The sequence below is a fragment of the Cherax quadricarinatus genome, chromosome 30, assembly GCF_038502225.1.
Source record: "Cherax quadricarinatus isolate ZL_2023a chromosome 30, ASM3850222v1, whole genome shotgun sequence".
NCBI classification, from domain to species: Eukaryota; Metazoa; Arthropoda; class Malacostraca; order Decapoda; family Parastacidae; genus Cherax; species Cherax quadricarinatus.
In genome coordinates this window covers 30,747,402-30,764,615 of record NC_091321.1, presented here as the reverse complement: position 1 = coordinate 30,764,615, position 17,214 = coordinate 30,747,402, and the positions used below count along the sequence as shown (strand labels likewise).

At 39.1% G+C, this 17,214-nt stretch overlaps 1 protein-coding gene across 1 annotated transcript in view; it reads left to right on the top strand.

Annotated features, from left to right (window-relative positions):
* Window positions 1-680: 680 nt before the first annotated feature.
* The window catches only part of LOC128687055 (organic cation transporter protein-like), a 227,022-nt gene continuing 210,488 nt past the window's right edge, over window positions 681-17,214 (top strand). The window contains exons 1-2 of the mRNA XM_070090122.1: window positions 681-754; window positions 974-1,184. Coding sequence (XP_069946223.1) covers window positions 681-754; window positions 974-1,184 — 285 coding nt within the window. The remainder of the gene's footprint in view (window positions 755-973; window positions 1,185-17,214) is intronic.

The following is a 17,214-nucleotide window of genomic DNA, read 5'->3' as shown; positions in this document are numbered from 1 at the left end:
GATTTACACACTCTCAAAGTCATTCTATTTCATTCCAGCCTCTCTATATGTCCGAACCACCTCAACAACCCCTCCTCAGCCCTCTGGATAACAGTTTTGGTAATCCTGCACCTCCTTCTAATTTCCAAACAACGAATTCTCTGCATTATATTCACACCACACATTTCTCTCAGACATAACATCTCCACTGCCTCCAGCTTTCTTCTTCTTGCAATATTCACCACCCATATTTCAAACCCATAAAAGAACGTTGGTATAACTATACTCATACATTTCCCTCTTTATTTCCATGGAGAAAGTTCTTTGTCTCCACAGACTTCTAAGGCACCACTCACCTTTTTCCCCTCATCAATTCTATGATTTACCTCATCCTTCACAGACCCATCTGCTGACACATCCACTCCTAAACATCTGAATATATTCGCCTCCTCCATACTCTCTCTCCCTCCAATCTGATATCCAACTGTGACAACTCCCACTTTGTGTTAGATTTTTTGTCTTTTAACTCTTGCCAAGACCCTCGCATTCACTTCTCTTACAACCCCATCTATAAATATATTGAACAACCATGGTGACATCACACATCCTTGTCTAAGGCCTACTTTTACTGGGAAATAATCTCCCTCACTCTTACATACTCTAACCTGTAGCACATAAAATGTTTTCTTCAAGAGCCTCAGATGGGTCATTTTAGTAGTAAGACCTGTGTCACGAAGCAGTGCCTGAAGAATCAATCAAACAACAACAGTTGTATGTTAGTGTGATTTGTAAATGGTTCAGGTCCAACTGAAATGTAGCCATAAACTTTTCTCTTCTCTGAGAGGATTATTTGTGTATTGTACTTTTTAGAAATCTAAGTTTCCATAATTCTGCAAATCTTATTTGAAGGTATAGAGAATATTAAACTCATGTATAGCATTCCGGTATTTATTTCAGTGACAGATTTAATTAATAAATGACTTTATTTTCCCAGATGTATGGTGCCAAATTGTGATGACAACAGTACCCATTACGAGGAGATCTTTACAGAGTGGGCCATCCCCGAGGGTGACCAGTGTCGTGTCTGGACACTCAAGAACAACATTACTGACCAATGTGAGCCAGAGGTATTTTCCAACTCAACTTCATCTTGTTCACAGTGGGTTTATGACACATCATTGTTCTCTGCAACTACTGTCACTGAGGTTTGTAAACGTGTTTGGTATATTTGTTTTTTTCAGATTTATGTAGTTTTTGTTAATACTGTATATGGATATGCGTAGTTGTATTATATTGTGTATTCTCTCGGGTAATTTCTGTCAAATTAGCTGAGAGAAAATTTGTTTATGTAACTGCTATATATATATATATATATATATATATATATATATATATATATATATATATATATATATATATATATATATATATATATATATATATATATATAGCAGTTACATAAACAAATTTTCTCTCAGCTAATTTGACAGATATATATATATATATATATATATATATATATATATATATATATATATGACAGTAGTTTGTTGGATTATGTATTGGTAGATAAAAGACTGTTGAGTAGACTTCAGGATGTACATGTTTATAGAGGGGCCACAGATATATCAGATCACTTTCTAGTTGTAGCTACACTGAGAGTAAAAGGTAGATGGGATACAAGGAGAATAGAAGCATCAGGGAAGAGAGAGGTGAAGGTTTATAAACTAAAAGAGGAGGCAGTTAGGGTAAGATATAAACAGCTATTGGAGGATAGATGGGCTAATGAGAGCATAGGCAATGGGGTCGAAGAGGTATGGGGTAGGTTTAAAAATGTAGTGTTAGAGTGTTCAGCAGAAGTTTGTGGTTACAGGAAAGTGGGTGCAGGAGGGAAGAGGAGCGATTGGTGGAATGATGATGTAAAGAGAGTAGTAAGGGAGAAAAAGTTAGCATATGAGAAGTTTTTACAAAGTAGAAGTGATGCAAGGAGGGAAGAGTATATGGAGAAAAAGAGAGAAGTTAAGAGAGTGGTGAAGCAATGTAAAAAGAGAGCAAATGAGAGAGTGGGTGAGATGTTATCAACAAATTTTGTTGAAAATAAGAAAAAGTTTTGGAATGAGATTAACAAGTTAAGAAAGCCTAGAGAACAAATGGATTTGTCAGTTAAAAATAGGAGAGGAGAGTTATTAAATGGAGAGTTAGAGGTATTGGGAAGATGGAGGGAATATTTTGAGGAATTGTTAAATGTTGATGAAGATAGGGAAGCTGTGATTTCGTGTATAGGGCAAGGAGGAATAACATCTTGTAGGAGTGAGGAAGAGCCAGTTGTGAGTGTGGGGGAAGTTCGTGAGGCAGTAGGTAAAATGAAAGGGGGTAAGGCAGCCGGGATTGATGGGATAAAGATAGAAATGTTAAAAGCAGGTGGGGATATAGTTTTGGAGTGGTTGGTGCAATTATTTAATAAATGTATGGAAGAGGGTAAGGTACCTAGGGATTGGCAGAGAGCATGCATAGTTCCTTTGTATAAAGGCAAAGGGGACAAAAGAGAGTGCAAAAATTATAGGGGGATAAGTCTGTTGAGTGTACCTGGTAAAGTGTATGGTAGAGTTATAATTGAAAGAATTAAGAGTAAGACGGAGAATAGGATAGCAGATGAACAAGGAGGCTTTAGGAAAGGTAGGGGGTGTGTGGACCAGGTGTTTACAGTGAAACATATAAGTGAACAGTATTTAGATAAGGCTAAAGAGGTCTTTGTGGCATTTATGGATTTGGAAAAGGCGTATGACAGGGTGGATAGGGGGGCAATGTGGCAGATGTTGCAAGTGTATGGTGTAGGAGGTAGGTTACTGAAAGCAGTGAAGAGTTTTTACGAGGATAGTGAGGCTCAAGTTAGAGTATGTAGGAAAGAGGGAAATTATTTCCCAGTAAAAGTAGGCCTTAGACAAGGATGTGTGATGTCACCGTGGTTGTTTAATATATTTATAGATGGGGTTGTAAGAGAAGTAAATGCGAGGGTCTTGGCAAGAGGCATGGAGTTAAAAGATAAAGAATCACACACAAAGTGGGAGTTGTCACAGCTGCTCTTTGCTGATGACACTGTGCTTTTGGGAGATTCTGAAGAGAAGTTCCGGTTTAGGCCTTCCACTGGGCGGTGTATCCGGTCTAGGACCAGCAGCTGGAGGGTCACCTTTTCACACCTAGGTGTTACTTCCGGTTTTGACCATGACCTCGCCCTCGAGACTACCTCACCCTTGACCCCCCCCCAACCAATACCCCCGCCCACGACCCCCCCTTCGCGACCCCGCCGTCGCGCCGCGCGCCCCGCCCCGCGCGCCCGCCCGCGCCGCGCGCCCGCCCGCGCCCCGCCCGCCCCGCCCGCGCGACCCCCGCGCCCGCCCGCGCCCTTCGCGACCCCCGCCCGCGCCTTCTGCTGCGCCTTCTGCAGCGTCGTCCGGATCGCCCCCGCGCCTCGAATTTTTTTCCGATTTTTTTCGAATTTTTTTTGAATTTCATTTTTGGATTCTATGTGGGTTTCGAAATCTCCATCTCCTCGGATCAAGTTTTTAAGGTTCCCCCTCCCACTTTCACCCCCCATCCCCAAAAAATTTCTCGATAATAAAGTCTCCACTTCTCTCGGATTCCCCCCTATGGGGTTTTCGAAATTCTCCACTCCCCCCCAACCCCAAAAATTTCTCGATACAAGTTTTTTGGATCCCCCTATGGGGTTTTCGAAATTCTCCATCTCCTCGGATCAAGTTTTTTGGATTCCCCCCTATGGGGGTTTCGAAATTCTCCATCTCCTCGGAAATTTTCTCGAATGATCTCCTTGGATCAAGTTTTTTGGATTCCCCCCTATGGGGTTTTCGAAATTCTCCTCGGATCAAGTTTTTTGGATCCCCCCTATGGATCAAATTTTTGGATTACCCCTCTCATTTCACTCCCACTATGGGGTTTCTCGATAATACCAAGACGCCATCTCCTTGGATCAAGGTTTTTTTTGGATTCCCCCCTCTGGGGGTAAGCATTCAAATGAACTCCTCCTATGGGGGCATGCTTACTACAGGTCTAATGAAGGGTGTTTACTCGGCGGTCAGTGACGTCACGTGTTGACCCAGCACACAGGTTGAATCTTGTATACCCTTTTAATTAATAAGGGGACATAACAGTGACGTCACGCGCACACAGGCTGAATCTTGTCGATCCTTTTAGTTCATTCAAGTTAATAAGGGGACACAGTACATCAGAAAGGCACATTTTTTCGTTAATACCCACAATTTCTTTACAACACAAGTCTAGACATTTTTTAACTATTTCATCTCAGGTCACTCCCCACGAAGTAACCTCCTCCCCACCCTCCCAAACCCTCACACTCCAACCAACACCTCACAATTTTCACTCATAACCCCCAATTTTTCTCGTTTTAACCCTTTTAGTTCATTAAAGTTAATAAGGGGACACATGCATCAGAAAGTCACCACATCGCTTACATCCACTTTCGTTAAATTCACTACTCACAATTTTACATATTACGAAGTTAAATACGCACTTTTACTTTGAACATCTTCAAAACACTCTCATAAATCATTTGAATACTCACAAAAAATACCTTTATACATTTCCAAACAACACTGAAATACTCCAAAAACATCATTCGAACACCCCCAAATCACCTCTGAATACTCCCAGAACACCTTCATAAGTACTCTTGCACATCATTTGAACACCTTCATAAGTACTCTCATAATCATTTGTACACCTTCAAAAAACACCTTTGAATACTCACATAAACACCCTTGAACACCTTCAAAACACCTTCAAAGCACTCTCATAATCATTTGAACACACTCAAAACACCTTTGAATAACCTCAAAACACCTTTGAACACCTTCAAAACACCCTTGAACACCTTCAAAACACCCTTGAACACCTTCAAAAACAACATTTGAACACACTCAAAACACCTTTGAACATTTCCAAAACACTATTTGAGTACTCCCAAATAAGATTTGACATCTCTAATTTATCTGCACTTACACATTTCATTAAATTACAACTCATCCCTCAGTCTCCAGACTTCACAACATTATCACAAAAACTAACTCAAACACTTTACTTTGAACACCCCCAAAAACACTCTCATAATCATTTGAATACTCACATAAACACCCTTGAACACCTTCAAAACACCTTTGAATATCGTTTTTAAACTAATTTCATCACAACCCACTTATATCATCTTTTTTCGGTAACTCTAATTCGACTACACTACCCTCATCAATTACCAACAAATTTTACTCGTTTTAACTAATGTCATCACTGTAACCAAGATTTTCACAAAAAAAAAAAAAAAACTCTATGACACCTAACACACACGCACACACACACACCCCACAACACCCACAATTTTTCTCGTTTTAACCCTTTTAGTTCATTAAAGTTAATAAGGGGACACAGTACATCAGAAAGTCACAACAACAACATCCACAACCCACAATTTTTTCTCGTTTTAGCTAATTTCATCAGAAAAAGTCCCAACAACAACCCACTTATAACATCTTTTTTCGGTATCTCTAGTTCGACAACAACACCCACAACACCCACATCCCACAACACCCATGAACATTTCCAAAACACTATTTGAGTACTCCCAATTACACCACTGATTACTACTAAAACACCGCTGAATTCAATCAAAACACCCTTCAACACCTTCAAACACCCTTGAACACCTTCAAAACACTCTTGAACACTTTCAAAAACACCTTTGAACATTTCCAATCAACACTGAAACACCAAAAAACACAATTTGAGTACTCCCAATTACACCACTGAATACTACTAAAACACCGCTGAATTCAATCAAAACACCCTTCAACACCTTCAAAACACCTTTGAACACCTTCAAAACACCTTTGACACCTTCAAAACACTCTTGGAAACCTTCCAAAAACACCTTCGAACATTTCCAATCAACACTGAAACACTTCCAAAAACACAATTTGAGTACTCCCAATTACACCACTGAATTCTACTAAAACACCGCTGAATTCACAAAACACCCTTCAAAACACCCTTGAACACCTTCAAAAACACACTCAAAACACCTTTGAATAACCTCAAAACACCTTTGAACACCTTCAAAACACCCTTGAACACCCTTGATCACCTTCAAAAAAAAACAACATTTGAACACACTCAAAACACCTTTGAACACCTTTGAACCAAACAACACTGAAAAAAAAAAAACACAATTTGAGTACTCCCAATTACACCACTGAATACTACTAAAACACCGCTGAATTCAATCAAAACACCCTTCAACACCTTCAAAACACCCTTGAACACCTTCAAAACACTCTTGACACCTTCAAAAACACCTCTTGAACATTTCAAAAACACCTTTGAACATTTCCAATCAACACTGAAACACTTCCAAAAACACAATTTCAGTACACCCTTCAACACCTTACACCACTTGAACACACTCAAAACACCCTGAATTCAATCACCTTCAAAACACCCTTCAACACCTTCAAAACACCTTTGAACACCTTCAAAACACTCTCATTCATTTGAACACACTCAAAACACCTTTGAATAACCTCAAAACACCTTTGAACACCTTCAAAACACTCTCATAATCATTTGAACACACTCAAAACACCTTTGAATAACCTCAAAACACCTTTGAACACCTTCAAAACACCCTTGAACACCTTCAAAAAAACAACATTTGAACACACTCAAAACACCTTTGAACACCTTTGAACATTTCCAAACAACACTGAAACACTTCCAAAAACACCATTTGAGTACTCCCAAATACACCACTGAATACTAAAACACCACTGAATACACTCAAAACACCACCAAAATCACCATAAACTAAGATCAACACCCACATCCCACAACACCCACAACCCACAACACCCACAATTTTTTCTCGTTTTATCTAATTTCATCAGAAAGTCACAACACCCACACCTCCCATTTTTTTCTCGTTTTAACCCTTTTAGTTCAGTTAAAAAGTCACATCAGCAACCCACTTATAACGTCTTTTCGGTATCTCTAGTTCGACAACAACACCCACATCCCACAACACCCACATCCCACATCCCACACACACACACAGACACACACACACACACACACACACCCTAACCTAGCCTAACCTAACTTATCCTAACCTAGCCTAACCTAACCTAACCTAGCCTAACCTAACTTAACCTAACCTAACCTTTACCTAACCTTTACCTAACTTAACCTAACCTAACCTAACCTTTACCTAACCTTTACCTAACCTAATCTAACCTTGCCTAACCATTACCTAACCTAACCTAACCTATCTTAACCTAACCCAACCTAACCTAGCCGAACCTATCCTAACCTAACCTAAAATATATTGGAACACTTCCAAAAAATACATTAGAGTACTCCAGAATTACTTTGAACGACTCCATTTTTGGATATTTCCAAATTAGTTTTGAAAACTTTATCGTAAAATCGAACATTATTTTCTTGTTGGTAAACACACTCAATGGTAGAAATATTTACTCGATTTCCGAATAGAAACACTTTCCTCGCTCTGAGAGACTCATTGTGGGTCACCCCTTCCCCCCCAACACCACTGGGTAATGCGGTTCACACCCAAGGTAGATTTAAGATAATCATGAACACCTGCGCCAACTCAGGACAGACAGACGCCATGAAATGCGGGTAACATCCAAGGTAGAAAATCATCTCTTTCCAGACCAACTGTCTATCCTAACCTAACCTAACCTAACCTAACCTAATTCCTAACCTAACCTAACCTCACCTAACCGAACCTAACCTAACTCCATCAATCACCTCTATCCTAACCTAACCTAACCTAACCTAACCTAACTCCATCAAACACCTCTATCCTAACCTAACCTAACCTATCCTAACCTAACCTAACTCCATCAAACACCTCGAATACTACCTAACTTAACCTAACCTAACCTTACCTAACCTACCGAACCTAACCTAACCTAACCTAACCTATCCTAACCTGTCCTAACCTAACCTATCCTAACCTAACCTAACCTAACCTAACCTAACTTATCCTAAGCTAACCTAACCTAACTTATCCTAACCTAACCTAACCTAACTTATCCTAACCTAACCTAACCTAACCTAAAATAACGAACCTAACCTAACTTATCCTAATCTAATCTAACCTAACCTAACTTATCCTAACCTAACCTAACTTATCCTAACCTAACCTAACCTAACCTAACCTAAAATAACCTAACCTAACTTATCCTAACCTACTCACTTTACTTTGAACACCTTCAAAACACTCTCATACATCATTTGAGACCCCCTTTTCTCAATATCTCTCATCCACAACCTTTATCATCTCACTACAGAACAACCCCAAGATTACTTCGAACACTCTCATAAAGCATTTGAGTACTCACATAAACACTTTTGAACATTTCCAAACAACACTGAAGCACTTCCAAAATATCATTTTGATTACTCCCAAATAAGATTTGACAGCTCTAATTTATCTACACTTACACATTTCATTAAATTACATCTCATCCCCCCAAACTCCTCCCTCATTCTCCAGACTTTACAACATTAGCACAAAAAAAAAACTAACTCATACACTTATGACATGAGACATTACCATATCTAACACACTGACTAACTTTGAACCAACTCTGAACACCACTGATCTTCTTCAAAAAATGCTCTGCACATCATTTGAACACCTTCAAAAAAAAACACCATCAAACACCTCCGAATACTCCCAAAAAACACTACTGATTACTACCAAATCACCACTGAATACTACCAATCACCGTCAAAATCACCAGAAACTAAGTTTAACATCACCATCTAACATCCTTTTTATAGAAATCCCCTCAAATCACTATAACCAAGAACTCCCTCCCCATTTGACGCATAAAAAAAAAAAAACACAAACCTAATACGCAAACACTTAGTACATGCATGAACACAAACCTAATACGCAAACACTTAGTACATGATCACCATCAACTGAAAACATATCTTGTACACACACATAATATAAGACAATCACCAACTACAATCACCCATGTTCACTTACCTCAAAATCACTAATATCACAGAAAACAATCATTTTTATAAACATTTCACACACACACACACAAAAAAAAAAAAAAATAATATTTGACAATATCTAAGCGCACTCACCTCACTACCACCAACACACGATGTCTCACCTCACAGGACCGACGAGCTCACCTCCAGTGACGTCACACTCCCATTGTGTTACTTGGTGGTTGGTAACATCACACCTAACCCCCCTTGTTTCAACCTGTTGTACCCTACATTATCTAAGAACACTATATCCAAGACGATTACCAGATTTTATGATCCCCAACACCAAGATCACAGAAAACACACATTTTTATAATTATTCACACAAAAATCACGATCACCAATTCCATATCATGTTTACCGTCATCTATCAACACTAATCACCAAGATCACCAAAAAATCTAAGATCATGCATCTCAAAACTACTATGATCACTGAAAACACTTATTTTTTAAACATTCGCACAAAAATAAGACATACACAAAAATACCACAACACTTCCACCAACATCTATAACATAACATGAGCACTATAACATATCACTATCACAAAAAAAAAATAATACACAGACACCCACATATTATACATTTCAATTGCAAATTTAAGACATGAGACATACACACCAAATCTAAGACATTCACCTCCAACTAAGACATACACATCACCCCTAAAACTTCCTTCCTTATTCATTCCGTATATCTCCTAGAGCTGTTTTAACCCCGACGGATCCATCACGACGTAGGAGCCAGAGTGTAGTAGGTGGTGTTGGAGTGGTGATGGTTCCTCTGGCTCCTACGTCGTGATGGATCCGTCGGGGTTAAAACAGCTCTAGGAGATATACGGAATGAATAAGGAAGGAAGTTTTAGGGGTGATGTGTATGTCTTAGTTGGAGGTGAATGTCTTAGATTTGGTGTGTATGTCTCATGTCTTAAATTTGCAATTGAAATGTATAATATGTGGGTGTCTGTGTATTATTTTTTTTTGTGATAGTGATATGTTATAGTGCTCATGTTATGTTATAGATGTTGGTGGAAGTGTTGTGGTATTTTTGTGTATGTCTTATTTTTGTGCGAATGTTTAAAAAATAAGTGTTTTCAGTGATCATAGTAGTTTTGAGATGCATGATCTTAGATTTTTTGGTGATCTTGGTGATTAGTGTTGATAGATGACGGTAAACATGATATGGAATTGGTGATCGTGATTTTTGTGTGAATAATTATAAAAATGTGTGTTTTCTGTGATCTTGGTGTTGGGGATCATAAAATCTGGTAATCGTCTTGGATATAGTGTTCTTAGATAATGTAGGGTACAACAGGTTGAAACAAGGGGGGTTAGGTGTGATGTTACCAACCACCAAGTAACACAATGGGAGTGTGACGTCACTGGAGGTGAGCTCGTCGGTCCTGTGAGGTGAGACATCGTGTGTTGGTGGTAGTGAGGTGAGTGCGCTTAGATATTGTCAAATATGATTTTTTTTTTGTGTGTGTGTGTGTGTGTGAAATGTTTATAAAAATGATTGTTTTCTGTGATATTAGTGATTTTGAGGTAAGTGAACATGGGTGATTGTAGTTGGTGATTGTCTTATATTATGTGTGTGTACAAGATATGTTTTCAGTTGATGGTGATCATGTACTAAGTGTTTGCGTATTAGGTTTGTGTTCATGCTTTTTTTTTTTTTTATGCGTCAAATGGGGAGGGAGTTCTTGGTTATAGTGATTTGAGGGGATTTCTATAAAAAGGATGTTAGATGGTGATGTTAAACTTAGTTTCTGGTGATTTTGACGGTGATTGGTAGTATTCAGTGGTGATTTGGTAGTAATCAGTAGTGTTTTTTGGGAGTATTCGGAGGTGTTTGATGGTGTTTTTTTTTTGAAGGTGTTCAAATGATGTGCAGAGCATTTTTTGAAGAAGATCAGTGGTGTTCAGAGTTGGTTCAAAGTTAGTCAGTGTGTTAGATATGGTAATGTCTCATGTCATAAGTGTATGAGTTAGTTTTTTTTTTGTGCTAATGTTGTAAAGTCTGGAGAATGAGGGAGGAGTTTGGGGGGATGAGATGTAATTTAATGAAATGTGTAAGTGTAGATAAATTAGAGCTGTCAAATCTTATTTGGGAGTAATCAAAATGATATTTTGGAAGTGCTTCAGTGTTGTTTGGAAATGTTCAAAAGTGTTTATGTGAGTACTCAAATGCTTTATGAGAGTGTTCGAAGTAATCTTGGGGTTGTTCTGTAGTGAGATGATAAAGGTTGTGGATGAGAGATATTGAGAAAAGGGGGTCTCAAATGATGTATGAGAGTGTTTTGAAGGTGTTCAAAGTAAAGTGAGTAGGTTAGGATAAGTTAGGTTAGGTTATTTTAGGTTAGGTTAGGTTAGGTTAGGTTAGGTTAGGTTAGGTTAGGTTAGGTTAGGTTAGGTTAGGTTAGGTTAGATTAGATTAGGATAAGTTAGGTTAGGTTCGTTATTTTAGGTTAGGTTAGGTTAGGTTAGGATAAGTTAGGTTAGGTTAGGTTAGGATAAGTTAGGTTAGGTTAGCTTAGGATAAGTTAGGTTAGGTTAGGTTAGGTTAGGTTAGGATAGGTTAGGTTAGGACAGGTTAGGATAGGTTAGGTTAGGTTAGGTTAGGTTAGGTTCGGTAGGTTAGGTAAGGTTAGGTTAGGTTAAGTTAGGTAGTATTCGAGGTGTTTGATGGAGTTAGGTTAGGTTAGGATAGGTTAGGTTAGGTTAGGATAGAGGTGTTTGATGGAGTTAGGTTGGGTTAGGTTAGGTTAGGTTAGGTTAGGATAGAGGTGATTGATGGAGTTAGGTTAGGTTCGGTTAGGTGAGGTTAGGTTAGGTTAGGAATTAGGTTAGGTTAGGTTAGGTTAGGTTAGGATAGACAGTTGGTCTGGAAAGAGATGATTTTCTACCTTGGATGTTACCCGCATTTCATGGCGTCTGTCTGTCCTGAGTTGGCGCAGGTGTTCATGATTATCTTAAATCTACCTTGGGTGTGAACCGCATTACCCAGTGGTGTTGGGGGGGAAGGGGTGACCCACAATGAGTCTCTCAGAGCGAGGAAAGTGTTTCTATTCGGAAATCGAGTAAATATTTCTACCATTGAGTGTGTTTACCAACAAGAAAATAATGTTCGATTTTACGATAAAGTTTTCAAAACTAATTTGGAAATATCCAAAAATGGAGTCGTTCAAAGTAATTCTGGAGTACTCTAATGTATTTTTTGGAAGTGTTCCAATATATTTTAGGTTAGGTTAGGATAGGTTCGGCTAGGTTAGGTTGGGTTAGGTTAAGATAGGTTAGGTTAGGTTAGGTAATGGTTAGGCAAGGTTAGATTAGGTTAGGTAAAGGTTAGGTAAAGGTTAGGTTAGGTTAGGTTAAGTTAGGTAAAGGTTAGGTAAAGGTTAGGTTAGGTTAAGTTAGGTTAGGCTAGGTTAGGTTAGGTTAGGCTAGGTTAGGATAAGTTAGGTTAGGCTAGGTTAGGGTGTGTGTGTGTGTGTCTGTGTGTGTGTGTGTGTGTGTGGGATGTGGGATGTGGGTGTTGTGGGATGTGGGTGTTGTTGTCGAACTAGAGATACCGAAAAGACGTTATAAGTGGGTTGTTGATGTGACTTTTTCTGATGAAATTAGTTAAAACGAGAAAAAAATGGGAGGTGTGGGTGTTGTGACTTTCTGATGAAATTAGATAAAACGAGAAAAAATTGTGGGTGTTGTGGGTTGTGGGTGTTGTGGGATGTGGGTGTTGATCTTAGTTTATGGTGATTTTGGTGGTGTTTTGAGTGTATTCAGTGGTGTTTTAGTATTCAGTGGTGTATTTGGGAGTACTCAAATGGTGTTTTTGGAAGTGTTTCAGTGTTGTTTGGAAATGTTCAAAGGTGTTCAAAGGTGTTTTGAGTGTGTTCAAATGTTGTTTTTTTGAAGGTGTTCAAGGGTGTTTTGAAGGTGTTCAAAGGTGTTTTGAGGTTATTCAAAGGTGTTTTGAGTGTGTTCAAATGATTATGAGAGTGTTTTGAAGGTGTTCAAAGGTGTTTTGAGGTTATTCAAAGGTGTTTTGAGTGTGTTCAAAGGTGTTTTGAAGGTGTTGAAGGGTGTTTTGATTGAATTCAGCGGTGTTTTAGTAGTAATCAGTGGTGTAATTGGGAGTACTCAAATTGTGTTTTTGGAAGTGTTTCAGTGTTGATTGGAAATGTTCGAAGGTGTTTTTGAAGGTGTTCAAGAGTGTTTTGAAGGTGTCAAAGGTGTTTTGAAGGTGTTCAAAGGTGTTTTGAAGGTGTTGAAGGGTGTTTTGATTGAATTCAGCGGTGTTTTAGTAGTATTCAGTGGTGTAATTGGGAGTACTCAAATGGTGTTTTTGGAAGTGTTTCAGTGTTGTTTGGAAATGTTCAAAGGTGTTTTGAGTGTGTTCAAATGTTGTTTTTTTGAATGTGTTCAAGGGTGTTTTGAAGGTGTTCAAAGGTGTTTTGAGGTTATTCAAAGGTGTTTTGAGTGTGTTCAAATGATTATGAGAGTGTTTTGAAGGTGTTCAAAGGTGTTTTGAGGTTATTCAAAGGTGTTTTGAGTGTGTTCAAAGGTGTTTTGAAGGTGTTGAAGGGTGTTTTGATTGAATTCAGCGGTGTTTTAGTAGAATTCAGTGGTGTAATTGGGAGTACTCAAATTGTGTTTTTGGAAGTGTTTCAGTGTTGATTGGAAATGTTCGAAGGTGTTTTTTGAAGGTGTTCAAGAGTGTTTTGAAGGTGTCAAAGGTGTTTTGAAGGTGTTCAAAGGTGTTTTGAAGGTGTTGAAGGGTGTTTTGATTGAATTCAGCGGTGTTTTAGTAGTATTCAGTGGTGTAATTGGGAGTACTCAAATTGTGTTTTTTGGAAGTGTTTCAGTGTTGATTGGAAATGTTCAAAGGTGTTTTTGAAAGTGTTCAAGAGGGTTTTGAAGGTGTTCAAGGGTGTTTGAAGGTGTTGAAGGGTGTTTTGATTGAATTCAGCGGTGTTTTAGTAGTAATCAGTGGTGTAATTGGGAGTACTCAAATAGTGTTTTGGAAATGTTCATGGGTGTTGTGGGATGTGGGTGTTGTGGGTGTTGTTGTCGAACTAGAGATACCGAAAAAAGATGTTATAAGTGGGTTGTTGTTGGGACTTTTTCTGATGAAATTAGCTAAAACGAGAAAAAATTGTGGGTTGTGGATGTTGTTGTTGTGACTTTCTGATGTACTGTGTCCCCTTATTAACTTTAATGAACTAAAAGGGTTAAAACGAGAAAAATTGTGGGTGTTGTGGGGTGTGTGTGTGTGCGTGTGTGTTAGGTGTCATAGAGTTTTTTTTTTTTTTTTTTTTTTTTTTGTGAAAATCTTGGTTACAGTGATGACATTAGTTAAAACGAGTAAAATTTGTTGGTAATTGATGAGGGTAGTGTAGTCGAATTAGAGTTACCGAAAAAAGATGATATAAGTGGGTTGTGATGAAATTAGTTTAAAAACGATATTCAAAGGTGTTTTGAAGGTGTTCAAGGGTGTTTATGTGAGTATTCAAATGATTATGAGAGTGTTTTTGGGGGTGTTCAAAGTAAAGTGTTTGAGTTAGTTTTTGTGATAATGTTGTGAAGTCTGGAGACTGAGGGATGAGTTGTAATTTAATGAAATGTGTAAGTGCAGATAAATTAGAGATGTCAAATCTTATTTGGGAGTACTCAAATAGTGTTTTGGAAATGTTCAAAGGTGTTCAAAGGTGTTTTGAGTGTGTTCAAATGTTGTTTTTGAAGGTGTTCAAGGGTGTTTTGAAGGTGTTCAAGGGTGTTTTGAAGGTGTTCAAAGGTGTTTTGAGGTTATTCAAAGGTGTTTTGAGTGTGTTCAAATGATTATGAGAGTGCTTTGAAGGTGTTTTGAAGGTGTTCAAGGGTGTTTATGTGAGTATTCAAAGGTGTTTTTTGAAGGTGTACAAATGATTATGAGAGTACTTATGAAGGTGTTCAAATGATGTGCAAGAGTACTTATGAAGGTGTTCTGGGAGTATTCAGAGGTGATTTGGGGGTGTTCGAATGATGTTTTTGGAGTATTTCAGTGTTGTTTGGAAATGTATAAAGGTATTTTTTGTGAGTATTCAAATGATTTATGAGAGTGTTTTGAAGATGTTCAAAGTAAAAGTGCGTATTTAACTTCGTAATATGTAAAATTGTGAGTAGTGAATTTAACGAAAGTGGATGTAAGCGATGTGGTGACTTTCTGATGCATGTGTCCCCTTATTAACTTTAATGAACTAAAAGGGTTAAAACGAGAAAAATTGGGGGTTATGAGTGAAAATTGTGAGGTGTTGGTTGGAGTGTGAGGGTTTGGGAGGGTGGGTAAAAGGGTAGACAAGATTCAACCTGTGTGCTGGGTCAACACGTGACGTCACTGACCGCCGAGTAAACATCCTTCATTAGACCTGTAGTAAGGATGCCCCATAGGAGGAGTTCCTTTGAATGCTTTACCCCCAGACGGGGGAATCCAAAAACCTTGATCCAAGGAATTTGGTATTATCGAGAAATTTTGAAAACCCCATAGGGGGGAATCCAAAAAAACTTGATCCAAGGAGATGGAGAATTTCGAAAACCCCATAGGGGGAAACTTGATCCGAGGAGATGGAGAATTTCGAAAACCCCATAGGGGGGATCCAAAAAACTTGATCCGAGGAGATGGAGTCATGGTATTGTCGAGAAAATTTGATGAAAGGGGAGGGGGGGAAAGACTTTGAAAACCCCATAGGGGGGATCCAAAAAAAAGGAGGGGGACCCAAAAAAAACCTTGATCCAAGGAGATGGAGAATTTCGAAAACCCCCATAGGGGGGAATCCAAAACTTGTATTATCGAGAAATTTTTGGGATTGGGGGGTGAAAGTGGGAGGGGGATCCGAGGAAGATGGAGACTTTGATATTGAGAAATTTTTTGGGGGATGGGGGGTGAAAGGAGGGGTACCCAAAAAACTTGATCCGAGGAATTGGAGAATTTCGAAAACCCCATAGGGGGGGGAATCCAAAAAACTTGATCCGAGGAGATGGAGTCATGGTAATATCGAGAAATTTTAGGATGGGGGTGAAAGTGAGAGGGGGAACCTTAAAAACTTGATCCGAGGAGATGGAGAGCACAAGAAAATGAAATTCAAAAAAAATTCGAAAAAAATCGGAAAAAAAAAATTCGAGGCGCGGGGGCGATCCGGATGACGCTGCAGAAGGCGCAGCAGAAGGCGCGGGCGGGGGGTCGCGAAGGGCGCGGGCGGGCGCGCGGGCGGGCGCGCGGGCGGGGGCGCGGGCGGGCGCGGGGCGGGGCGCGCGGGCGGGCGCGCGGGCGGGCGGGCGGGGGGCGCGCGCGAAGGGGGGGGGGTCGTGGGTCGGGGGGGGGTATTAGTTGGGGGGTCAAGGGTGAGGTAGTCTCGAGGGCGAGGTCATGGTCAAAACCGGAAGTAACACCTAGGTGTGAAAAGGTGACCCTCCAGCTGCTGGTCCTAGATCGGATACACCGCTCAGTGGAAGGCCTAAACCGGAAGGGATGCCCCAGTGGAAGGCCCTAAACCGGAGGAGACCTCCCAGCCGCATGCCTTTTTCCGGAAGAGACCCCCCAGCCGCTTTCTTCACTACTTATATATATATATATATATATATATATATATATATATATATATATATATATATATATATATATATATATATATATATTCACGAAAGCGCTTGGAATTTCTATATTCTTTCACAGTGGTTGTTTTGCATATTCTGAAATCACCTGTTTACTGTGATCTTATTGCATTAATGGATACCACACGACTCTTGAGAATGTTCTCGATGAGCTTTCCTAATCATATATCTTTTATTTCCCAGTTTTCTTCTGCACTGATCAAGTCCCACAAGTTAAAAATTCGACTTAATTTTTAAAAAAAAAATTTAAATGAACAAGTTCTGCCTACGTCTCTTTTAGCCAATAGACTCCTTGACATGAGAAATCGTCCTTTTGAGGATTTTATGAGAATTATTCTTCAGAAACATATTGAAATAACTAAAATACAGAAGAAGGAAGCATTCAAAATATTGAGAAACAAAAAATACTCCTTTAATCAGGCCATTCCATCAGAATGGAAACACAGTATGTTGGATCATTGCTATAATAA